Raw genomic sequence first — 26,618 nt, 5'->3', positions numbered from 1 at the left:
AGGTAAGGTGATTGTTACACATTGAAGGCCATTCTGGGTACATCGTGAGTTTAAGGTTAGCCTGACCTACATAGTGAGTCATTGTCTGAAAACATTTTAAAATCTCCCCTCCCAGCTCTGTGAAATGCCATTTCTGGATATAACAGGGTTGCTGTACTCATGAATTCACAGCAGCTGTGAGCATCTGCCCAAGACTTGCTCAATATCAGGCCATTCAATACTCCAGCGTGGTTGGTGAGGGAGTCATGAGGCTCCATCTTAGAGAAACTATTGGTAACTGATGGCCGCTGGAGAGGTGTTATCTTCATTAGGGTTACTATTGTTGTGTTGAAACACCATGACCAAAGCAAATTGGGGAGAAAAGGGCTTATTTGACTCACACTTGTACATTGTAATCCATAATTGAAGGAATCTTGGACAGGAACTCAAACAGGGCAGGAACCTAGAGGCAGGAGCTGATGTGGTCATCAAGGAGTGCTGCTTACTGGCTTGCTCCCCATGGCTTGCTCAGGCTGCTTTCTTATAGAATCCAGGACCACCAGCCCAGGGATGGTCCCACTCACAATGGGCTGGCCTTCCCTCATCAATCATGACTTAAGAATATGTGCTATAAGATAACTTATAGCCTGCTCTTATGGAGATATTTTCTAATTGAGTTTCTCCTTTCTCTGATGACTAGCTGGTGTCAGATTGACATGAAACTGTGGTGATATTGTGTTCCCTAATATATTATGTACCCGAATAAACTTATCAGGGGTCAGCCACTTAACAGCCACTAGATAGCCATAGAGGCCAGAAAAATAGTGGCACACACACCTTTAATTCTATCATTTGGGAGGCAGAGATCCATATCTTCTGAGTTCAAGGCCACCCTGGAAACAACCAGGTATGGTAACACACACCTTTAATACCAGGAAGTGATGGCAGGAAGCAGAAAAGTATATAAAGTATGGGGACCAGAAACTAGAAGCTTTTTAGGTCTTTTAAGCTTTTAGGCTTTTAGCAGCATTTCAGCTGAGATCCATTCGGATGAGGACTCAGAGGCTTCCAGTTTGAGCCAACAGGATTGACTGAGAAGTTGGCAAGGTAAGGTTAGCTGGGGCTTGTTCTGCTTTTCTACTCTTTCAGATTCCATCCCAATTCTGCCTCCTTTTTTTTTTTATTTAATAAGACCATTTATAAATTCGTCTACATCTGGTACCCAACATTGTGGCACAAATTCACAAAAAAGCTGCTTGCCTGTGGCCTTTCAGTTCCAGGTAAGGCCCAAGCTGCACACGGCCAGTTGTGGTGGCACACACCAGTAGGATTTGCTGAAGGAGACAGAGGCAGGAGGATCCTGAGTTCAAGGCCAGCCTGAGGGGCTTGCTGAGGAGATGCTGCAAGCTGGGGCTGGGCCAGGCCATAAATGGTAGCAGCAGGACCATGGAGGTGGCAGCTGCTGCTCCAAGGTGCCTGCTGTTTCTCACTGTGTTGGTGGCTGTGGTGATGCTGCTACTGGGGACTACGTGTTACCAGAAAGCATTGTCAAAGGTTAGTTTGGAGAAGTTTGGTGAGGCAAGTGGTAAGGAAAAGAAGTTGCTGTGAAGATATTATCTTCTAGGGAAGAACGTTCGTGCTTCCAAGAGGCAGACATTTATCAGACTGTGGTTGCTCCAAGCCACAGAGTAGACGCACAAAACACACAAATTCTGCTGGGAACCATGACAATGCCTAACAGTCTTGGTTAGCTAAACAAAGGATATTAGATTCAGGGTTCTTGTTCAAAAAAAGAAAAAGAAAAAACAGGATATAGATAAGTGGTAGATTATTGGACCTATTCTTAAAAAGAGATATATAAGTAATAGAATAAATGGGTAGATTATTGAATCTACTCTAAAAAGAAAACAGGAAACATATAAAAATGATAAAAGGTAGATTATTCAATGTACTCTGAGAAGAAAAAAAGAGAATATGGATATGATATGATAAAAGAGGTAGATTATTGAATCTACTTTAAAAAGGAACAACTTGTTTTAAATATTTTACACTGGATTGGATTTTTGTATATTATATACAAATTTTGGACTCACCAAAATAGAGTAAATAATGAATTTTTTGTCTAAATCAGTAAATATTACTGGACTGGCCATTGTTAATATATATAATGGAGTTTTTTTGTCTGAATCTGTCAAATGTTAATGAACTAGACATTGTTAATGTAATTCTTGATGGTATATATTATATATGATTATTGGATATAGTTTTTCTTATATTAGTTATGAGCTTCTTTTATTATTCTAGACAAAAAGGGGAAATGAGGTGATGTTATGTATATAATAACATATACAACTTAATAAACATTTGTGCAACCTAATAAACATTTCTGGGGTCAGAAAACAGAACAGTGACTAGATACCCATAGATTTCAGAAAATGGTGGCACACACACCTTTAATCCTATCACTTGGGAGGCAGAGTACCATCAGAATCTTTGTGAGTTCAAGGCCACACTGGAAACAGCCAGGCATGATGACATACACCTTTAATCCGGGGAACTGATGGCAGGAAGCAGAAAAGTATGTAAGGTATGAGGACCAGGAGCTAGAGGTTTTTTAGGCTTTTAAGCTTCTAGGCTTTTAACAACATTTCAGCTGTGATCCATTCGGATGAGGACTCAGAGGCTTCAGTCTGAGGCAACAGGATCGACTGAGAAGTTGGCAAGGTGAGGTTACTGTGCCTTTTTCTGCTTCTCTGATCTTTCAGAACCCATCCCAATTTCTGCCTCCTTGTTTTTTTATTTAATAAGACCATTTGGAAATTCATCTACACAAAACTATCCAGCACAAGGGTAACCATTTTTGTTCAGAAATGTGGCTTGTGGTAGCTTCCCCATGCTTAAGGAGGAAGCACTTATTGGTCTCAGTGGATTATGTTTTAAAGAGATGTCGTGAAGATGGGAGGGGTACATTTCAGGGGAATTTGGAATTTGATATGATCAAGATACATTGTTCATATGTATGAAATTGTCAAGAAAGATAAAAATTATTTTTGAAAGTACTAGAATAATAACAAGAGAAATCTTCCTCTCTCTCCATCTACTTGCCTTGGTCCATTCCCTAAAGGATAATAAAATTTTACTAATTTGAAAATGAGTGTACTCATGGAAAAAAACTGTGTGGTGATTACTGGAAAAACAAAAAACCTACCACAGGATGCATTTGCACTATTCCTGTGTCAAAGCCTGAAGGAATCCAACAGATTACAGGGATACCGGCACATCCATGTCACCTGGGGAAATGTTCACAATAGACCAGATGTGGAAATAGGACCGTTGCCCATCAACAGAGGAAGAGATAAAGAAACTGTGACATACGTTCACAATGAGGGTTTACTTAACCACAGAGAAAATGAAATGATGCTGTCTTTCCCAGGAGAGATGCTGTAACTTGAGATCATTGTGTTGATTGAAATAAGATAGTCCTGGAATGAGAAAAATGGATGATTTTCTCTCATGAAGAATACAGATTTATTTGGAAAGAAGAACAGGACCAAAGGGAAAGGAGAGAGAGAGAATAAAAGAAGGAGAAAAAAAGGATGTGGGAAAGGAGAACATGAAGAAAGGGGCAAAGAGAGAAACAAGCAAGAGAGGGAATATAAATAAGAAAGCCTGTTTCTGCAGAATGCTCTCTCTGAGATCCCACAGAAGCATGTTTCTTTGCTACAAGGAGGACACCTTGCACATGGGAGTTTTCTTCTCCTGTTTCCAGGAGAAGAAAGAAATAGATTGTCTCTCTCGAATCTTCAGGATTTTTCAGTTGCCTTGAATCAAATAAAACAGCATGTATTGGTGTGGCATAGGCTACCACTGTCATGTAACCTTTGGTCAACCAGGGATCTGCTTACAGACCTCCTGGATTCTGTACCTGGCAACTGCCACTCTCCATGAAAGACACAATTATCATCCATGCCATCTTCTCACAGTGACCTGTGAGGGAAATGAGGGGAGATGAATGCTTCTCTCTTGTGTTGCTCTGTGGTCTAGTCCCCTGGAATGTTGAAGCCCTCCCTTGCCCTGGGTTTTAGGATCTTCATGAAATGAAGTGCTAACCCACCACACTCTTCCTTTCCCACAGGCCTGACTGAGTTCAGGCTGCAGGAAACCATCATTGCCAGGCCTTCCTTGCTCAAAGGCAGCAAGGACCTGCTGTGCCTAGGCTGTGACCTGGGAGATGCTTTGTCTGCCATGTGGGAGACTGCAGAGTGGGAAAGGGCTGTGGAACATCACCCAAGTGGGCAGCAGGTGGAATGTGCCTACGATTCCAACTTGGCCAAAGTGCATCTGTATATGGAGACAAATAAAACAACTGTGGATTGTCTTGCTGGAGCTTGATAGAACAGGAATGGTTTTCCTTTATGGTCTCTATTTTTTAATCTTCCTGTAGTGAGTTCCTACAACCTTTTTGATGACAATTGTGTTTTAGAATTTCTTAGTGTAGATAATGCATTTCTTGAATCTCTGCTGGGTAAGTCACTTGATTAAACAGTAGGTTTTAGAGAAAAGGTTTTAGTACCTATGAGGAATCAGTTTGGTTGACATAACATACTATAAGTATATTCCTTCTTCTCAACATAAATCAGGCAATTACTTGTGAGAGCCCCTAGTAGTGAAAGCGTACTCAGGGTCAGAGAATCTGAGCTTGCTTTACCCAGCAGGGCTGCATAATGAGATGATTTTGCCAGGGGCATGTTTATCAGGTGTTTGGAAGGATCTACACTTGGATATATGGTGTGTTTTGATCTTGCAAGTGGGTGGTCTTTTCCCTCTCCCCTTGGCACATTATAAAAAGCCCTTTTGGGGTATTGACACAGGGCCCTTCCAAAGCTATCCTGTGTCTCTGTCTTTCTGATTGTCTCTTTCTAGCTATCATTTCCTCATTCCTCTATCCCCCACCTAAGAACGCTTCAAAGGTGTGAGCAGGTTGGCGCTGGACTCCAGCAGACTCCCACATATGGCACCTGAACCTGGAACTTAGGTAAGGAGGATAAAGAGAAGGAACACCGAGAGTTAAGTGGGCATACTCAGAATTAATTAAGTTGAGGCAGTGATATTCTATTTTTCAGGAATGAAATTGTAAATATAAACCAGAGTAGTTTAAGTTATGCTGAAGCAAGTATCTCTCTGTCTCTGTTTCTCTCTTTCTCTTTCACACACTTTATATACCAAGTGAGGTTTAAAGTGGTAAAAAAAAAAAAAAAAAGTTTTGGTGAAGGTTGAGAAATACAGGCTTTAGGTATAGGGATATGGTGAAGGTTTAACTTAGAGTAGACATTCCCGAGTGCCCAACCTGGGATGCAGAGAGCAGTGTCCAGGACTGAGCAGCCACTGGGGATATAGAAGTCCAAGAACAAGCAGCGGCTTTAGAAGCCCCCACTGCAAGCAGCAGCCACCAAAGTAGCAGCAGCAAGAGCAGTGGCTGTACCAAGTCAGACATTGGCAGCTGATACTCATGGGGTATCCTTGAGGTGCAGGTGTCAGATGCCGAGAGCCAGCACAAGCAGTGAGATTCTGCATGTTTTCTGCTGTGAGGTGCTGCGGTGAGGAGAAAGCAATCAGAGTGCTTGTAAGAACTGGACTGCCATGGCTTGAGGCTGTGCTCAACCTTAACAGGCAGAGCAGACATGCAAAAGGCAGACAGTGGCAGTGCCTTGCAGAGTACAGCAGAGAATTTGGACCCCAGCAGCCAGAGCAGGTCTGTCACCTGGAGCCAGAGTCCCTGGCAGCCAGAGTCAATTGAGGGATGCCTGGGAGAGCTTGGGGTTGGAGGGGGTCCGGGGAGCAGCAACTTGAGCCATGCAGTGCAAGGCATGAGAGAGCCCTCAGGACCTCAGGACACAGGGGTCCTGGGCAGACAGATGATGACAGGAGGCAAATACGGACCAGCACTGAGTCCCCCAGGCCCTGAGGGGACCATGCTGAGACTCTCGGACTACACATTGCCACTTCCTCCTCCTCCTCCTCGGAGCTGAGCAGCTGTGGTGGGAGCCAAACGGACAGCTGAGACCCACGTGGGTACAGTGGGCAAACCCTACCCTTTGCCTCAGATTCATTACTAAACATGGGTAAACCCAAAACTGAAAAGAAAACAATGCTCTTGGTGCATGGGAATGATTTGCATTATGAGTTGGACAGTTATACAAAGACTTCAAGGCAGCTGATGAGCCAGGTCCTGATTTTGAGCATTCAATGGAACATTAAGAGTGGTAACAGCTGACTTTTTGAAATTTTCAGACTTAAGAAATGGGGTGGACAGGAGTGGTTCAGTTGTAGTGGGACACTTTTGATTTCACCTATGTACATTATTAGCTGAGTGGCTTATAAACTGTTTTGTGTATGCATATGCACTTTATTAACTGTGATTACTCAAGAACTGTTTTGTTTAGAAATAGAGAAATTAGTTTTTTTCTACCCAAGCTCAAGATGCAGCTTAAAAATTATAAAAAAAGGGGGGGGGAGTTAATATTCCTCAATCTCTTTAATTTTTTAAATAAATTTTCAATTTTCTTAAATAAATATTCTTTGTCCCTTGAGAGGAAAAATGTTAACTTGTGTAAATATACCCTATGTTTTGTTAGCCAAAAGTGTAAATAGTTGTATTAAGAGATTGCTTTTGGGTGTTTGCTAAAGTTCTTAAACTGTAAATAGTTATTTTGAGAGTTTGCTTTTGGATGTAAGTTTGTGAGAATTAGTTATGTATAGTAATATTCATGTTAGAATTATATTGTTAACCTGTCAGTGTTAATGGTGATGCTAAGGTATCTTTAGTTTTGATAGGGTTGCATCAGGAGTTTACTGATTTATTCAATGCATTTGCATCAGGAGCTTATTGGTTTAAAGAAAAAAAGGCTTGGTGCAGGTAAGACTGCTGTACTCATCTTAGACCCATTCAAAAAGGCCATTCCATCTTTATCATCCTCTACTCCTTTACTAGGAGGTATAGCAACCATAAAGAGCAAGTGTATTGCTATGATTATTCCAACAACTTGCAAGTTCTTAGTGGAAACCTGATTCAGAGCTACATAGAGTTAAGCTCTGGACCCTCACTTAAGATTTGTATTATTAAGAAGGGGAACAAGTGGTCTAGTGAGACCTTACTCAGGATCACAGAATCTGAGCTTGCTTTACTCAGCAGGGCTGCATAATGGGATGATTTGGCCAGGGGTGTGGTTACCAGGTGTTTGGAAGGGTCTACACTTGTCTGTACGGTGTGTTTTGATCTTGCAAGGGTGGGGGGCTTTTGCCTCTCCCCTTGAAATATTATAAAAAGTTCTTTTGATTAAAGCACTGGGCAACAGGGTATTGACCCAGGGCCCTCCCGAAGCTATCCTGTTTCTTTGTCTTTCTTATCGTGTCTTTCTATCTTTCTATCTATCATTTCCTCATTCCTCTCTCCTCCACTGAACTCTGACAGATTCCTACAGTTACTGTCAACATGGAGCTGTATGTCACTTATTGTGCTGTCCAGGGAGGCAGAGAGATACACAGGCTGACATGGACTTTAGAGTCCGGCAACCTTGGCTTTGGACCCTGGAGCTGGAATGTACTAGTCCATTTTTCCATAGGAATTTTGTCATTTTAAGTCAGAACTTTCTCAGTCAAAACTAAAGCTATTGGGGGCCCAAATCTATGGACAGTTTCTCACAAAGAAGATTGTTTATGGTGAGCACATTGCTGAGGTTTTCATTCATTTCTCAATCTATTTATTGAAAACAGAGGTGGGAGGCTGGTGAAGCAGCAGTGAGCTTGGGAGGAGAAGGCTACAGCTACTGGGAACTTTGCAGACTCAGAGTTGCTGGTGCTGGCCTGGCCTCATTACAGGCTTTTCTGTTGCAAACCTGCCACACCAGTGTTGTTGGAAATTTCCCCACACTGGAATGCCAATATGTTAATGGTTGTTTTTGCTCTTTTCGAGGACCAACCACCCTGCTCCCAAATGAATGACACATGGAGTCTTATTCTTACTTATAAATGTCCTGCATTAGCTTGGATTATTTCTTGCCAGCCTTTTTAAACTTTAAATTACCCCATCTACCTTTCAGCTCTGGGATTTTACTTTTCTCTTACTTTTGTAAATCTTACTTTCACTCTTACTCTGTGGCTGGCAGGGTGGCTGGCCCCTAGTGTTGTCTTCTCCTTGTTCTCTTGCTCCTCCTCCTCGTTTCCTCTCATATTTCTCCTATTTATTCTATCGGCCTGCAAGCCCAGTCTATCCTTTCTCCTGCCTTGCCTTTGGCTATTCAGTTCTTTATTGGATCATCAGATGTTTTAGACAGGTAAAGTTACACAGCTTCAAAGTGTTAAGCAAATGCAAGATAAAAGAATGCAACATATCTTTCATCATTAATCAAATGTTCCACAGCATGAACCAATGTAACACATCTTAAAAATATATTCTACACACAGCAAGGTACTTGACTCATCATAAACTCTTGGGCTGTATATAGTCTAATAATGTAACTGAAAGGGAAGAAGGTTTAGGGAGAGAAGTCAGTGGAAAGGGGTGGGGAGTGAAACAGTGAACAACTGAGGGAAGGGTTGCTGAAAGAAATGCCTACAGCCTGAAGAGAAGCTCAAGCAGGGAGATGTTGGAGTTTTCTCTACACAAGTAGAGGTATTTGAGGGAATCACCAGTTGAAAGGAATCTCTGCCCCAGGTGGGTGGCAGAAGCAGTTGAGAATCCAGGGCTCCATTGTGGATCACTGAGTAAAGTCAGGACTGAGGAACTTGCCCCAAATCCCAAAGAGAAACTCTTCCAACTCCCCTATCTAAATGTGTTCTAATTGCTAATTTCCCTTCCTGACCCTGGCATGCTTCCCATCAGGACCTTGACCCATTCCTCTGCGGTAAACCTCTTCACACAGCTGTCTTCAACATGCCAGGAATCGGGCTCTGCAGCGAACACAGCACAGCAGAATCTCTCCACTCTCAGTGCACAGACATAGGAACACACAGCTCCAGGTCTGTGGACTAGGATGAATTTGCATGTGTACTTTATCTCCTGCTTCTCCTCACAGAAGTGAGTGACAGGAAGCTGTTGGATGCACCTTTCTATTTCACACTTTAGCTCCCTAAGTTTGTTCTCATCTGCTTTAAAACCAGTAATTTGCTTTGTTTTTTCATCCAAACCAATGAACAAATATCCTCCATCAGTGTTGGCAAATGCAGAAACAGTTAGAGGGAGAATCTCTTTAACTCGTTGTACCAACTTATTTGTTTCAAATGATTTATATTCAACGTTTTTGGATTCACTAAAGAAGAATTCTGTCATTGTTGTGAGTTCTGTCTGGTCAAAAGAAGCAGCAGCCTGCTCTTGCACGTGGAGTTCTTCTTGCATGTTCTCACCAGGCCTTTCATCCAGCAACCTTGGGTTTATTGGAGATCTTACTCTAGGGTTGTCTATGTCTTTGAAGAATTGCAGAGCAGTACGCAAGTCCATTTTAACACAGGAGGCCCCATTTCTCATGTACAAATTGGTGGCAATGGTGATAGGGTGTAAATCAGAGATAACCAGACTCCTTGATTCCACATGGATGATAAGAGAGCATCCTTCCTGCTTGAATTCTAGGCAGTTCTGAACAAGTGGCAGAATAGTCATAAAAGAAGTAACCAAATCTTCTCCTATTCCATGTTGGGTGATGTCATAGCCTTCATTTTCAATATGAGCCATGACCTTGCCCCCTCTAGAATTCAGCAGAGCACACACAGCCCTTAAAATGTTTGTATTCTGTTGTATCCTATGCCTCTTCTTCATTTTCTTCCTACTTTCTTTCCCGAAAGTGACTTCTCCTACATTTAGAACTAGTTTAGCAGAGGTACTTAATGGATTAACAGTGATGTTCATTTTTTCATCAGCCCTTCCTTTGCAAGCTGACTTTCTTTCCTGTAAGACAGACACAGATTAGAGTAAGGTGGAAGGGGATAGAGCAAATTCCATACTGAGGAGCAAACAGCAAAATTGTCCGCTTGATGTGTTCCATGGGACTGGTTATTAAGCAGGTAGGGGAAATGGTTATTTGGGGATAGATATTTATACCATGATAACATATATCAGTAATGAATTCTCAGGTATTTTGGAATACTTCATTATGATCTGAAGATTAGTAAGGTATAGTTGAGGATTAGTTAGTTATAGCTGAAGATCAGTTAGGATAGAAAGTAAATCAGGTACATTTTGGACTTACCAAAATATGATCGATACTGGAATTATTTTCTCTGAATTTGTCAAATACAAATGGACTAGACATTGTTTAGGTATTTATTGCCTGCATATATGGCATATAGTTATTGTACTTTTGTATATAGTTTTTCTTATAGTATAACTTTTTCCTTTTTTCTTTTCAGTAAACTAGGAAAGGGGAAATATGGTGATATTTTATTTGTACTGAAATGTGCTTTTATTCGTATGTTAATAAATAAAGTTGCCTGGGGGTCAGAGCTAAGAGCAAGCCATGGCAGAAGTCTGGCAGTGGTAGCACATGCCTTTAGTCCCGATCGCATGACAAGTAGATCTCTGTGTGTTCAAGGATACCACCAGCATGGAGAAACACGTCTTTAATCTCAATACCAATCATAGAAGATCTAGAGGTCTGTATAGACAGGCAATGACAAGGAGGTCCTGTGGTTGAGTTTACAACCAATGAGAAGGCAGAACAAAAAGTCTATATAAAGACAGATACACAGGAAGTAGCACACTTGCTGAAGAGGACAGCAGCGGCAGTAAAGGGTAACCTTCTTAGCTCTTAGCTATTGCTCTGACCTCTTGGGCTTTCATCTCTGCATTGGCTCTGTGTTTTTGTTTAATAAGACAGTTACATCAACAATGATCCTTCTTTATTTTTTATCTCAGTGATTTATTTCCTTCCTAATATTCAATATGGTGTAACTCGAATTCTGTGCCTTTTCTTTCAATAAACCGCAAGGTCAATTTACCTATGTTTTGGGGATTTTTATCAAGCAAATTTTTGTTACAAAACCACTTATGCTTTTTTTTTTAAAGTAATTTCTGATGTTAGTTCATCAGTTATCTGCTTCCATGGAGAGTCTCTTAGCAAAATTGCCCCTAGGTATCTAGGCACATAGAATAATAGAGCAGGTGGATTATCTTCCTTCTTTTTGGGAGTAAATTTGATTTGTTAACTTTGGCCGTTGATTTTGAAGAGCATGGACTGAGTTGTGGTCCTCTCTTCCTATTAGACACCCACATATTTCCAGTGAGGTGGGGTTTTTATGGTTACAACAGAATCACTATGCTCCAATGCTTCTTTCCTTTCAAAAGTCATGTGGTAATTCCTCACTCCTATGGTAATGAGGCCTCTGGGAGGTTAGTAGGTCATGAAGGTAGAGTCATCTAAATGGACCCAGTGTTCTGATAAAAGGTGCTCCAGACAGCTAAGCTCACCCTATACCACATCATGTCACAGTGAGACACTGGCAATCTTCAAAGAAAAGACGATTGTCACTAGATCCCGAGCATGATGGCATCTTCATTTTGCACCTCTGCCTTCTACACTGCAAGAAAATAAGGTCCATTATTCATAACCCACCAAGCTTGTGTCACTTTGTTATATCAGGCTGAACGACATAAGGTGGCCAGCCTCAGTCTCTGAGTATCTCACCCACTGGTGTTTTCCTTTGAAGACCCATCAGGATCAATTTTCTTGCAGACTGAGGCCTAAAATGATTTGGCATTTGTCAACTAGTTTTTGTTGTTGCTGTTGGCTTAAGACCTTATTTATTTTTATTTTATGCATATGGGTGTTTTGGCGACATGCCTCTCTGTTACTGTGCATTTGGTGTTCACAGAGGCTGGAAGACAGCATCAGACCCTCTGGGACTGGATGATAGCCTGCAGATGGGTACTGGGAACAGATCTCTGGTCCTCTGCAAGAGCAGCCAATACTCTTAACCACCGAGCCATTTTTCTAGCCTGAGATCTCCCAGTTTTGAATATGGCTTTTTATTGATTGGGCATACACGTGGTTACCATCAACTTCTGACTTTTAGTTCAGTGGAGTTCTGTTTTTTTAATGTTTCCTTGGGAGATAGAGAACTCAGGAGTGCTCTCCTTTCTTCCTGCCTAGTGTGGGCTCTAACTCCTAACCAATCCTCCTGCTTCAGTCTCCTGAACAACTGTGGCCAGAGTAATGTCCTATTACTCTGTTACTGTAGCACTCAAGTTAATTTATGGGTATTTGTTTTAAAATGTGCATCTATGAGGTTTGAGGTTCTTCCATCTATGATTATGGGTGGATAATTGTGTAGAGTGTAACAGCATCAAAAAAATGATTCCAGAGGATGAGTGAGGGGCTGGGGCGTGGGGACCTCAGTGAAAGGACATTTGCCTGATGTGTACTGCGCCCTGGGTTAAACCTCAACCTATACAGAAAGTCAAATATTAAATGGATTCAACATTTTATGGACATGAACTCATCGTGGTTTTGCATCCTACCAGAAATTGAAGGAGAAAATTTAGGTTCTTGCTTTTCCATGGGATCACATATTATTCACAAGCAGTTGTGTATCATTATCATTAACTGTTTAAAAAAAAAGACTTTAACCGGCTGCATTATCCTATATGTGGCATTAACATGTTAAAGAGTCCCCTGTTACTGTAACTATACTAGTACTATGGCTCAGTGTGACTGAGGCTTGGGGATGCTAATCACATCGATTTTCACTAAGCCCCAGAGTTCCCTCATGGAGTCCCTAGTCCTATACACAGTATGGTTCAGGCGTCTATAAAGATTTGCTGGAATGGTATATGCCTGTCATCTCAACTTGCAAAGCTGAGTTTGAAGACCGCTTGGGCTATATTTTAGAAAGATTCTGTCTGTTTGCAGGGTAGGCACTGGGGTGAGGAGATAGGAAGGAAGGAGATACAGACACCAAACAAAAACAAAACTGAAAGTCTACAAAGGCACGGGAAAAACAGTTTCATTTCTGCTCAATTGGAAGATGCAGCCCCACCCTGTTATGTGCATTACTGAGAAATATCTGTTCCTCATTTCCTCCCAACCCCTCCCATTCAGCATCCCCTCATTCAGATCCTGTCCTAAGCCAGAACACCTGGTTCACCCCCAATATGGTTAGGGAAGAGGAACCACATCTTACCACAAACTGCTGAAGGAAGATGCTCATGTCCATGGCACATTTGGGACTCAAGGGAATTGTAGTGGAATCATCTTATAGAGAGTCTGTGAGCTAGCCTGGGACCTGGGCTATCTCATTTCAACACCTGTGGCTATAATACATTTTAATGATTTAAAATCTCTCTCTGGGGTATCTATCTGGAAAACAGTCCTTAACTACTAAGCTGGAATCTGGAGCCCACCAATTCTGGTCCCTAAATGAATCTCACTAATCTCCCACAAGCCTTGAGTCTGATTTAAACACTAGTTGTTTCCTTTAATATTCATTAGAGTGTTCACTGGAGAAAATCCTCTCAGAGCTGAACTCAGAGCCTTGACTGTTATCATCTTTAGCAGGAAATGGGTGGCATACAGACAGATGTCCCTAGTTCCCCAAGCAGTGCAGGTTGGCAGGAAGGCACAGAACAGAGGGCACAGGAGAGGAAGGAGCTGCCTCTTGGGAAACAAGTCATCCTGGAGCATTTCCTGCTGGGGTGACACTTTGCCTCTCACTTGGGAAGGCAAGGCTCTCATTCTAGAGAAAAACCCTCCAGGACTCTCATGGCCTTAGATCTTTTTAGTGCTGGAATGGCAAATTTCCCCTAACTACCCACAAAATTAGGCCCAAGAAGTTGGAGAACCCTCAGAGGGGCTAAGAGACCTGTAGAAGCCTGGCCTGTGCATCAACTCTTCCCCCTGCTTCACTGGCCCCTACTGGACCCTCTCAGAACCTAGGCTCCCTGAATGACTCTCTTCAGCTGCATGATCTGGTTCTTCTCATTTTCCATATGGTACTGACACAGCAAGCCATTGTCCAAACATCACCATGTACTTGCATTGGGAGTTAGCAATGTAATTACTTAAGATTTTCTACTACAAAGTGCTGAGAGAGGGTTTGCATCTAGAATAATCACATTTTCCCCAAGAGTTGCAATGGAGGCAGTGTTTTTTTTAATCTAGAATGATTTTTCGAAAAAATTTCAGATTGTTTTTATTTGACATGATTTTCCTTGGTGTGGAAATCTTAAATAGATCCCAACACAAACCAACAATCTGCAACACACTGAAGGGAATGCTAGACTGTGGTTTGAAGCAGAGCCATACACCACACACACACACACACACATACACATTCTCTCACACACAAATAAATACATTTAATTTGAACAACCTTAAGAGTTTCTGGTTTCTTAGTTCTAGAGGCTGACAACCTTGGGGCTAGCACATGCTAATTGCTTTTTGCCACTAAACTACATCTTGAGCCTAGATTGACATAGCAAAGTCAGTCAGTGTGTTTAGGTAGAAGAATAACCATAGTGTTGTATCCCTAGTGTTCTTGTGTTGCAGTAGGGAGATACCACAGACTGAGTGGCTTAAAGTTCCTGTGGTTAGGGAGTCCAAGACCAAGATTGAAGCAGAGCAGAGTTCATTCAGGGGCTTCTCTACTCAGCTGCCTGTCTTTGTGTCCTTTCATGGCCACATGCTTATAAGGACAGAGGAAGCAGGCACTCTGGCATGTCACCTCATCAGGACACTAGTTCTGTGATGTTTCACCCTTAAGACTTTGTTAACCCTTGCTCACCTACTTAATGGCCCCATTTCCACATTAGGCCTTCAACATACAAAGGTGGTGGGTGAAGATGCCACCCTGGGTTTATAACACTGACCCACGAGACTTTAACAGAAGGAGGGAAATTACCATTCAAGAATAACTTATTGAAACTAATAAGATGATGATTACGCTTAGAAGTTTCTAGGAAACACATCTATGTTCTGGTCAGTAAGAAAGTTTCTACAAAGTTTAGCTAGGAGGGAAGATCCACCCTGATGTCTTTACCCCATGATCTGGAGTCCTGGGCTGAATAAACAGGGGAAGGAACCAGGAAACTAGCATTAACTGTTGTCAGCTTCCTTAATTTGCACAGTCGGACCTGTCACCTCCCACTCCATCCTTCATAACTAGAGGTCCTCTGCCCACCACTCCATCCCTGCCATGAAGGACTCTGCCCTGAGGGGGGTGTTATAGCAACCAGAAATGTAAAAATTGCTGTATGTCAGAGAGCAACAAGTACAACTAAGTTGTAAACATCTGATAGATATTGATTGGCTTTGGGGGGCTGGAGTGATTCATAGGGGTCGAACTCAGGTCATCTAAGTTACACCCTCAGCAAACACTTTTATATTTTGTTTACTTATTTAAGACAAGATTTTGGGTGTAGGTTAGACTAGGCCACCTTATATAACCTCTTATCAAGCTCTTAATTCTACCGCATTTCCTCCTAGGGCTATAGGCATGTGTCATCAAACCCTCCTGAACTTGATTTAAAAACAGTTAGATTCATCTGTTTCATTTCATGTCTATGAGTGTTTTCCTTGCATGCCATGTCTGTGTGCCGCTTGTGTGTGTGGTTCCTGCAGAGGTCAGAAGAGAGCATTATATCCCATGTAACTGAAATAGCATATAGTTTTGAAGCACCATGTGAGTCTGAGAAATGAACCTGGGTTTTCTATCAGAGCAGAAAGTGTTCTTAACCACTGACCAATCTCTCTACCCCACTAAACTCACTGATTTTTAAAGACCCCCCCCCATTTCTGTTCCTGGTGGGGCTTGTGTACACTGTTATGTTGGATTTTGCTCTCTATGAAAGCCTGAGATAGCAATTTTATGATTGACCTATAATTTCATTCTTTGGAAAATGAGAATTATATTTTATTATCACAAGCTAAGCCTATTGGCACACAACTGTAATCTCGACACTTGGGAAGTTGAGGCAAAAGGATCATGAGTTCCTTCTCATCCTCTGTGGCCTACTGACTTCAAGACAAGCCTGGACTACACAAGCCTGACTCCCTCAAAAACAAAACAAAACAAAACAAAATTGTTTTTTCATTTCATTTACTATATTAAGGCTTAGTCTGAGTCATTCTAAAAACAAACTTTGAAGATAATTTTTTTCCACCTCTTTTGTGATGTGATCCCAAAGCCTTGGAACAGATTGATACTGAGGCCTGCTCATTTTCTTCAGGATTTACCTGAGCATTGGGCCACTGTGCCATAACAATAGTCACTTATACTCAGGACTTGAAGCAGTTGTGAATCTTTGCAGTATGCACAACCGTTGTAAGGGAAGAAAATGTCTTTATGAGACTGACAGGAATGGTAATCCATAAAGACACATATTTAGAAGGCAGTTTGGTTGGCAAACGACATCTGCATTTCAAAACTGTAATAGGTGCTTCCCACCATTGGCCCTGGCACTTGTGCAATCATGGCCTTTGCCTTGGCTTTCAGTATCAGACAGAAGCTCCCTCCCAGGGGGGTGTGGGGTTAGGGTCAGGTGATATGACCTTAAATCCAATTGGAGAATGAGTGAACCCAGTATAGTCATGCCATTATCACACCAGAGGGCACATTTTTGTTCTCTGTGTAACTGGAAGTACAATAGTTGGCTTTGATTTTTGTTTCTCTGTCTGATTTTACATTTAATGTTGCTTCACCTGTTCTGAGTAATCCTGGGATTGAGCACATAGGGTTCTCACTAAGGAAACCCACAGATGCAATAGGGATAAAATATGCCTTCCTTAAGCCAATGGTGGTGGCACACACTTTTAATCCCTGAACTTAGATGGCAGAGGCAGGCACATCTCTGAGTTTGAGGCCAGCCTGGTCTACAGAGTGAGTTCCAGGACAGACCTACACAGAGAAACCCTGTCTCAACAAACAAACAAACAAACCAACCAACAAAACACCTGTTCTGTCAGTCTGTCCCACTCTGCCACACCCATGGCCTCACACACCCCACAATACCACCCTCCGACCCCACCACTGAGAGCACAGCCAGTGAGCTGCAGTAAGAATTTACTCACAGCCTTATGCTAAGCAGGTGTCTTAGTTGGGGTTTCTATTGCTGCATTGACACACCATGACCAAAAAGCAAGTTCTGAAGAAAAGGGTTTATTTGGCTTATATTTCCACAGTGTAGTCAGCATTGAAGGAAGCCTGGAAAAGAACTCAAACAGTGCAGGAACCAGGATGCAGGAGCTGATGCAGATGCTGGGCTCTCCCATATCAATCACTGGTTTAGAAAATGTCCTGGGCAGCAGAGCCTGAAAGGTGGCTCCACCCCTTGCCAGCTGTGGCACTCAGGTGAGGGGGCCCTACCCCTCACAAGGGCAGTGGTGGAGAGCTGGGCCTGGTGCACAGGTGCAGGAGAGTGGGTGGACTGACCATCTCAGCTACCACCCAGTCCCAGGTCCAGGGTTTAGAGTAGGCTCACCCCAGCATCTACCCCAGCCATGAACTGCTGGGATACGTGAGGGGCTGATCTTTAGAAGCATAGTTGCAGGACGTCTGTGACACAGGACTACAATAAAGAGGATGTCTGAAAGGGGTGCAGAGGAGGATCCAGTATTGATAGTGTAGTAGAAGCCAGAACCCTTGAACCCCAACAATAACTCATTGCAACAAACATTTGTCAGTAAAGATATCTGAGCAAAAGATTATACTGTGTGACATACCACGGCTCCCATGGCAAGATTTATTTTTTAATTTTTATTTAGATTTTTGGGGGTTTTTTATTTATTTATTTATTGGTTGTTGTTGTTTTCTTTTGCAAAGAAGGTTGCAAAGGCAGTGAGCAGTTGGGGAGAGATAGAAAGATGAAGTGAATTGGGGTATAATTTCCAAATAACCAATAAAAAGTTAAACAAGAAAAAAGAAGAAGAAGAAAGAAAATGTCCTGCAGACTTGGCTAAAGCCTGAACTATGAAGGCCTTTTCTTTTCTCAACTGAAGTTCACAGCAAGGAATGGTTCACTGACAGCAGACCTCTACTGAGGAATCCTCACCAGTTAGACAGCTTCAGGGACAGGCAGGCTTCACCCACTTGTGGCCATGAAATGCTTCAACTGTGACAGGCCAGAAGGATGGCATTGTTGAAGGCTCCAGGTGTTCCTTGAGAGCATCAGCTAATATATGACCAGTCAGTGGGCATGTGTGAACTCATTCACCAATGGTGCCAGAGACTGGTTGGCCATCCATCATGCTCTTGACCCATTCCTCTGTGGTAAACCTCTTCACACAGCTGGCTTCCACGTGCCAGGAATCGGGCTCTGCAGAGAACACAGCACAGCAGAATCTCTCCACTCTCAGTGCACAGACATAGGAACACACAGCTCCAGGTCTGTGGACTGGGATGAATTTGCATGTGTACTTTATCTTCTCCTGCTCCTCACAGAAGTGAGTGACAGGCAGCTGTTGGATGCATTTGTCTATTTCACTCTCTAGATGTTCAAGATCGCTCCTCTCTGCTTCAAAACCAATGATTTGCTGTTCGTTCCCATCCAAACCAATGAACAAATATCCCCCGTCAGTGTTGGCAAATGCAGAAACATGTCGAGGGATGAGCTCTTTAATGTGCTTCTGCAGCTGTTTCCCTGAAAGCAATGTAACTTCAACAAAGGAGGATCTGGAGAAGGGGAAGTCTTCCTGGTGCTGAAATTGTATCTTGTTAAAAACTGCAGCAGCCAGGTCCTCCACGTGACTCTCTTCTTCTACTCCAGGGCAGACTCTGTGTGCAGGCAGCTCTGGTCCCACACAGGATCGCCCTCCAGTTTCTTTCAGGTCTTGGAGGAACTCGAGAGCAGCAGCAGCATTCACTTCAACCGAGGATGACATGCTTCTGGTGTACAAATTGGTTCTCAGGGTGGCAATCTGCAGCCCAAAGACGTCCAGGCTCCACGATTTTACAAAGATATAAACGTAGCCTCCATCCTCCATGACGTCTAGGTGCCAATTAACAAATGGCAGACATTTACAAAGAGAGGCTTCCAAATCCAGTCCCAGTCCATCCCTGGTGAAGTTATAATCTTCATTTTCAATTTGAACCTTGATCACCCCACCTCCAGAGTTCAGGAGAGCACACACAGCTTGAGAGATGTTTTCATTCTCCCGTTTTCTGAGGTGACAGCTCTTCATTTTCTTTCTATTCTTCTCCCCGAGTGTGAGAGCTCCGACATCTAGAACCAGTTGAGCACAGTCTGTGTCCAGATCAACAGTGACGACCATTCCTCCAGCAGCCTTTGCAATTTCAAGTTGAATTTCTTTCCTGTAAAACAGACAGAGCCTTTAGAATGAGACCTAATCAGGAGAGAGCAAATCTGTACTGTGGAGCCAACAGTACAATCTTTGGCTACATATGTTCCACAGGATTGGTCACCATGCAGGTGGAGAAACAGTCCTTTTTCAGAGACTTTGCACTCATTAGCTGAACTTATAAGCCTACAGGTTTTTCAGATGTGATGTTACAAGTGTAGGTAAGCGCTTTGAATTTTCAATCCCATTTTAATCTTCACTTATATCTTTTCCAGTCCTTGATATAGTATTCAGCCTCCTCTAAATAAACCCCAGTGGAATCTGTGTGACTTTTATATTTTATGAAATATAGGCTTTAGTTATGTAATTTTTAAAGATTTATTTGTTTTAGGTCTACTGATGTTTTATCTGCATGTCTGTTCTATGGACCATGTGCATGTAGTAGCCCCGGAGGCTAGAAGATGGCATCAGATCCCTTGGAATGGGAGTTACAGGTGGTTGTAAGCACTATGTGGGTGCTGGGTATTGAAATCTTGTGTTCTGGAAGACCAGTAAGTGTTCCTAATCACTGAGCCATCTTCCTAGCTCAGCTTTCAAATTATTTATGATTAGTATTCATTCTGTCTATTTTGTAATTAGGCTATTTGTTTACCTTTAACTGAGTGCATTATCTTCTTGGATATTAACCATTTATCAGACTGTGCATTACAAATATCTTCTCCCTCTGTAGATTGTCTGTTTTTTCATTGCTGTGCAAGAACAATCTAGTTTGATGAAATCACAGGTCTACTTTGATTTTTTTTTTCTTGTGCTTTAGGAAACATCAGGACACGTTTTTTCTCTGTTGCTGTGACAAATATCCCGACCAAAAGCAACTTCAGGTTGGAACAGGTTTAATTCCAGCTCACCATCCACCACCGAGGAATGTCAAAGCAGGAAGTGGAAGGCAGGCCTACTTACTATTCCACACAACACTACCTTTGACCAAAGAACTCACTTCTCAGCCAAAGAAATGTCCCAGAAACCATGAAGGATGTTGCTGGCTGGCTAGCTTTCTTCTGCTGTTCAGTTTTCCCTGCCTTGGACTGGAGCTGCCCAAAGGGTTCTGGACCCTCCTACATCAATTAACAATAAAGACAATCTCACACACAGACCAATCGATTATAGGCAATCCCTCAACTGATGTACTCTTCCCAGATAATTCTAGGTTGGGTCCAGTTGACAGTAGAGCCAATCAAGGCAACATCCAAATGACCTTTGCCAAAACTTGGTCATGTAACTTTTCTTCTGTGTCTTTTCTTAGAAGTTTTTGTGTTTCTTACATATTTTTTCTGGTCTTACATTTCTATGTTTAATTAATTTTGTATTCGGCTTGTGGAATATGGTGTAGGAAAAGGTCAAATCTCATTCTCTACAAGTGGACATCACCTCAAGTGTCTGAACAACTTTGTCTACTGTCTACGGTCTTACTTTCTCTGAAGGAATTCTTGCTTATTTGCTTCCTGGTTTTGTGTGGGCCTTGATTTCCTATTGTTCATAAGAGTTTTGGGTTTAGATTAAAAACTGTCCAGTTAACAAAGTCACTAGCTCTGCTAATATTTCCAAGGCACCTCCATGCCTGTCTTTACTAATTAGCTGGGCATGCCCTCATCCTCAGCCTCAGCATGAAGTCAGCCTTGAGACTTCTGTGGCTGGGGAGGTGGCTCTGTCAGGAAAGTGTTGTGCAGCATGAGGACCTGAGTTTGGATTCCCAGCACCCACCTAAAATCTGAGAATGACTGTATGTGCCTAACACCCCAATGTTGGTATCAAAGATGGGGGTCCCTGGGTCTAATTAACCAGGTAGTTCTTTCTTCTCAAATTATAGCACTGACTCTGGGGGAAATTCTTTCAGAAGGAAACTGGGGATTCAGGGTGTCTAGTCAGTTATGTTTGACAGGAAAGAGGATGACATTCTCACTCTGCCACAATTGCAGGTTGGTAAGAAATTGCAGAAAAGAGGGGACTGAGGTGGTTGAGCCATCCAGATGTGAGCCCATTTTCCTTAATACCCTGCCAGAGATCATCATCTCCAACTAAAAGGATTCAAGGAACCTAGCATGATGTTAGCCATGGGAGGCTTATGTGGGCATTGTGAGCTTGAGGCATGCAGAACACATATAGTGAGTTAGAGGCCAGCCTGGGGCAAACACCAAGACGCTGTCTGCCTCCCTCCCCTCTAAAATACGCAAACAAAACGACAAACGAAGTAAACTGGAACTAAAGCAGCCTGTACTGCCAGAAGGGAGCAATTTCAGTTCTGCCCAATTAGAAGCTGCAGACCCGCCCTGTTCCATGCCCTGCTGAGCAGTCTCAGGTCCTCATTGTCTCCCAGCCCCTCCTCTCCAGCACCCTCCTTTCCAGGACCTGTGCTAAGCACACCCCTGGGTCACTCTCCACATGGATAGGGGACTGAAGCCACATCTCACACCAAAGTGCCAAAGGACAATACTCATGTCCCCAGGAAATGTGGAACTCAAGGGGGATGCAATGCAGTCCTAGTTAATGGAGTTGTGGGCTAGTCTGGGACACTGGCCTTCTCACTCCAAAACCGGTGACTATGTTAAATTTTCAATGGTTCCTCTCTGGACAAGTGAGACAGTTGATTAGCTGGATCTGTTTGGGAGGCATCCAGGCAGTGGGACCAAGACCTGTCCTCAGTGCATGGGCTGGCTGTTTGGAACCTGGGGCTTATGCAGGGACACTTGGCTCAGCCTGGAAGGAGGGGACTGGACCTGCCTGGACTGAATCTACCAGGTTGAACTCAATCCCCAGGGGAGTCTTTATCCTGGAGGAGATGGGTGTCCAGGGTGGGCTGGGAGGAAGTTGGAGGGCCTGAGGGGGGAGGACAAAAGAATCTGTGGCTGATATGTAAAATTAAAATAAAATTTAATTAAAAATTTAATTAAAATTTAATTTTAATTTAACAAAAAAATCTCAATGGTTCATAATTCACTTCTTTTAAGCATGTGTCTGGGACACAATCCTTCAAAAACAAACAGGACAAGTAAGTCACAAACCCAGGCATGTAAATTCATTAACCTCTTTGCAACTTTAGGTCTGGTTTACAAAACAGATTCCCTGCCCCCACTCTACATCTAAATCTAAATCTCCCTTTTCCTCCTCCTAAAAGTTGCCCATAAATTCTGGGGGGTGAGGTTGCAAGCCTTTATTCTCAGCACTCGGGAGGAAGAGCTAGGTGGATCTCTGTGAGTTCGAGGGGCAGCCTGGTCTACCGAGGGAGATCCAGGACAGGCACTAAAACTACAGGGAGAAACTCTCAAAAAAACCTAAAATAAATAAATAAATAAATAAATAAATAAATAAATAAATAAATAAATAAATAAATAAATAAATGACTCCTGCAAGGTGATTTGCTGCACATTTCTTCCTGAGTCAGAAAACAGCCACTTGAAGTTAACATTCCTGCCCCCACTTAGAAAAGAATCTCTGAGTAAAAACAGGTATTTGGCTGGGGTTTATGACTAACCTGGAGTCCGAGTTTCACAGAAAAGTTTCAGTGTACTTCAAAAAGTGTTACAGTAGAGGTTTTTAGTATAGTTCACCTTAAGTCAGGAAGTGTTGCAGTAGAGGATTTTAGTATAGTTTACCTTACTTCAGAAAGTGTTACAGTAGAGGTTTTTAGTATAGTTCACCTTATTTCAGGAAGTGTTAAACAGTAGTGCTGTTTTGGATACTTCCCTTCACTTCAGGAAGTGTTATACAGTAGTGCTCTTTTGGATACTTCCCCTTACTTCAGGAAGTGTTACAATGGTGTTTTTAGTGTACTACATCTTTTCAAGCATTCACAGTGGCTATATATTGATTCCACAAAGCCAGTTTCTCTCCAAGGCTTGCCTGGACAGGTATTGTAAAGTGCTGGTTCTCCTTCTTTATTTTTAAAGATGTATTAGTTTATTACTTTTCCTGTAAAAAACTCTGGGTTTAAAGGTGCCTGCCACCAAGTATAAGACATGAGTTCCATCCTTCTTTGGGACTTACATGGTAGAAACATGTAACTTCTGTTACAAGTTGTCCTCTGAACTCCACAGCACATGGCATGATGCCTAACCCTACACAAATAAAAATTTTAAATATAATTTTTAAAAGATTGAATTTTTAATTTGTGTATGTATGTGTTTGCCTGCATGGGTTTGTGTGTACCATTTTATGCAGAAACCCCTGGGGGCCAGAAGAGTGCATCAGATACCCTGGAACTGGACTTAGAGATGGTTGTGAGACATCCAGTGGGTGCTGGAACCGAACCCAGGGCCTCTGCGAAAGCAGCAAGCACTGCTCACCACCCTCTAGCTCCTGGTCACTGTCTGATGTGCACTTCACTTCTTTTGTTTGTGTGTGTGAGACAAGGTCTCATTTAGCCCGTGCCAGCCTCCAAATAACTATAGCCAAGGATGGGCTAGAAGTCCTCATCCTCCTGCCTCCACTTCTGGAGTACAAGTTCAAAGTCAACTGTAACTCGAATTCTAGTTGCTTTTAATAGTGAAAACCCAGAGCTAGATATCAGAGTAAATGCTGAAAGATCAGAGAGACAAAGGAGCAAGTCACAGCCACCTCTCACTTTGCCAATTCCTCAGCTGAAAGGGGGAGATCCTATTTCTATGAATACTCAGACTGACTGGACTGAGATCCTGTCTCCACCCACCTTATATTTTTTTTCTCCAGCTCTCTAGAGCTGGGGTTAAAGGTGTGAGCCACCAACACTGCCTAGCTCTATTTCTCTTTTAGACTGGTTTATTCTCATATAGCCCAGGGTGCCTCAAAACTCAGGCAAGCTTTATTTCTTAGAGTACAAACAAAATGTCACATTTTTCCTTTTTTTGTCTAATACAAAAATAATTTATTTAGAACTAATATAAGAATATATACAGACTTTGCTTCTTCACGTAACCATTTGGTATCATAGGGGGCTTTATGATCCTGAGGCTTTTTGTCTCTGGGGGGACTAGAATTACTTTTTGTGGACTCTGACCCCTCATTAGGCAAATCTCTTTCTTTCTTTGGCTCACATTTCTGTCCAAATGTGGAATGTTTGCTCCAAGAGTGAGAGTCCTTCCTTCTTGCTAACTCATTTCTCCCATCTCTCTGCTCTGAACAGAAATACTCTCTGCTGTCACAGTCCATTTTCTTCTCTCTACTGGGAGTGAATACTTCATTGGAAGAATCATGAAGGGATCATGCTTAGCTGAGGTCCTAGGCTCTTTGGAAGTCTGAGACAGATTCTTAGAATATCCCGGTTCACTTAGACAGTCCTCGGTGCTCTCCTTCTCTGGCAAGGTGCTGCTCTTCCTCTTGTCAGAGATTTCCATTTCTACCACTGTCTTTGGTTCTCTCCTTCTCACTGGACACAGAGATTTTTGAGCTTCTAACCTCATGGCTCACCTTTTTTGTGAGCTTCTGAATTTTCTCTGTCTGCTCTTTTTTTCTCAGTGTACTTGACTATACATGATGGCCTAGTAGTAATCTATTATATAATATATAAACTGTGTATAGGTTGTGTGGATTTCACATCTTGTTCTTCAGAACTGAAGTCATTTTAATCCCATTCAAACTGAGGAACCTGGATAATTATAACATTGTTGCTGGAGGGCTTCTCTCCAGCTTCCACCAAGACCCACAGTTCCACAATCCACATATAAAATAATCACTCAGACGCTTATAATACTTATAAACTGTATGGCCGTGGCAGGCTTCTTGCTAACTGTTCTTTTATCTTAAATTAACCCATTTTTATAAATCTATACCTTGCCACATGGCTGGTGGCTTACCGGCGTCTTAATATGCTGCTTGTGCTGGCGGGGGCTGCAGTGTCTCTCCTCCTTCTTCTTGTTTCCCCAATTCTCCTTTCTCTTTGTCCCGCCTATACTTCCTGCCTGGTCACTGGCCATCAGTGTTTTATTTATATAGAGTGATATCCACAGCATAACATCTTCAGCAGGAGCTGTATTATCATTGTTATACTCCTCCTCCATAGTTTTAAAGACTATTCTCTTTGTATCTGTATTACTTCAGAGTTTCACACAGAACTGCCTCCAGTTGAGCTTGCTTGTACTGGTGTAATCCAAAAACGTAGAGCTGGAGCCTTCAGTCACAGCTACTTCCCCCTTGGCTTTCCTTTCACTTTTTCCTCTTTAATTTTCCTAAACATTGACTGTACTTCTTTGGAGGGTTCATTTGAAGTAGATTATTTTCTGCACTTCCAATTTTTTTCCCAGTTTATCTGTTGAGTTTGATCTTTTTGGCTGGGGCAGTTGATGATACAATCATGTCCTTTTCTGGGGTCCTTTCTAGTTTTTCAACATCACCTTCCATTTTCCACTTTGGTGACAGTTTCACTATTTCAGCTCCTTCTACTTCAGAAATTTTCATAGATGATGACTCAAAATTTTTATCTACATTCTTTTCTTCAGTTTTTTTTTCTTTCTTTGCTTTTTCGTGCTACCACGAAGATGATGTGTCTCGGGCTTCTTGACCTATTCATCCTTACTGGCTGGCTTTCCTAACTTCATGTCTTTGGAACAGTCCTTTTTCACCTTCTCGTCCTTGACTGGCTTTGACTCCTGAAGTCCTTCCTAGAATTAGAGTGGGTTTTTTGGGATTTCCAGTGATGTTGTCATTCTTCAGAGGATTTACTGAGTCAATTGTGGGAGCTTAGGCTATAATTTTTTAAGTTGGTGATCACACACTCAACTTCAGCTACAAAGGAGTTAGACACCAGGCTATATGAGACTCTTTTTAAAACAGAATTTTTGATATCTAACTCTACTGCTAGGATAAGCAAAGGGAAGAACTAAAGGCAGATGCGATGAATTAGGCACAATACCACTGTGGCAATGCTTTGCAGAAAGTTAAATGGAAGAAGCAGCCGCCTGGGATATAAACTTGACTGCAGACCCTGCCGTATGTGTAAAATATCAAAAAGGAGTGCAAATAAGTAAAAATGAAAAGAAAACAAACAAACAAAACACTGGGGTCATGAGATGTTTAGGAGCTTTTTATTTTATTTTTTGTTCATAATTAGTACACAAATTATAAAAACACACCTAGCACACTGGTTAATACAGTTCACACTCAAAACTAACAAAGTGACATTTTAACTCATGTGTTTGCCTTCTGTGTCATTGCTTAGCAAAATGTCAACACCATGAGAAAATCTAGACATTGTGGAAAAAGGAAATCAAATTTGAACCTGTAAAGCTTGACCCCAAAGACACATTCAGATGCTAGTCTAAGTCTTGCCCTCAAGAGACCCAGTCCGAGAAAATGGTCTCCAGGACATATCCTGACATCACTCGGAATATA

At 42.2% G+C, this 26,618-nt stretch overlaps 1 protein-coding gene and 2 pseudogenes across 2 annotated transcripts; all 3 read right to left on the bottom strand.

Annotated features, from left to right (window-relative positions):
• Positions 1-7,645: 7,645 nt before the first annotated feature.
• Positions 7,646-10,611, bottom strand: LOC143266941 (schlafen family member 1-like). Its single transcript, XM_076542996.1, has one exon. The coding sequence runs from the start codon at positions 9,878-9,880 to the stop codon at positions 8,816-8,818; it is 1,065 nt and encodes a 354-aa protein (XP_076399111.1). The 5' UTR covers positions 9,881-10,611; the 3' UTR covers positions 7,646-8,815.
• Positions 10,612-17,105: 6,494 nt separating this feature from the next.
• LOC143266940 (schlafen family member 2 pseudogene) lies at positions 17,106-19,268 on the bottom strand (annotated as a pseudogene). Its single transcript, XR_013041795.1, has one exon. The product of XR_013041795.1 is annotated as a schlafen family member 2 pseudogene (transcript).
• Positions 19,269-23,889: 4,621 nt separating this feature from the next.
• Positions 23,890-26,605, bottom strand: LOC143267073 (E3 ubiquitin-protein ligase RBBP6-like; annotated as a pseudogene).
• Between the last annotated feature and the right edge of the window lie 13 nt (positions 26,606-26,618).

Source organism: Peromyscus maniculatus, chromosome 8 (assembly GCF_049852395.1).
Source record: "Peromyscus maniculatus bairdii isolate BWxNUB_F1_BW_parent chromosome 8, HU_Pman_BW_mat_3.1, whole genome shotgun sequence".
NCBI classification, from domain to species: domain Eukaryota; kingdom Metazoa; phylum Chordata; class Mammalia; order Rodentia; family Cricetidae; genus Peromyscus; species Peromyscus maniculatus.
The sequence above is the reverse complement of the archived record's forward strand: the minus strand, read 5'-3'. Positions and strand labels throughout refer to the sequence as shown.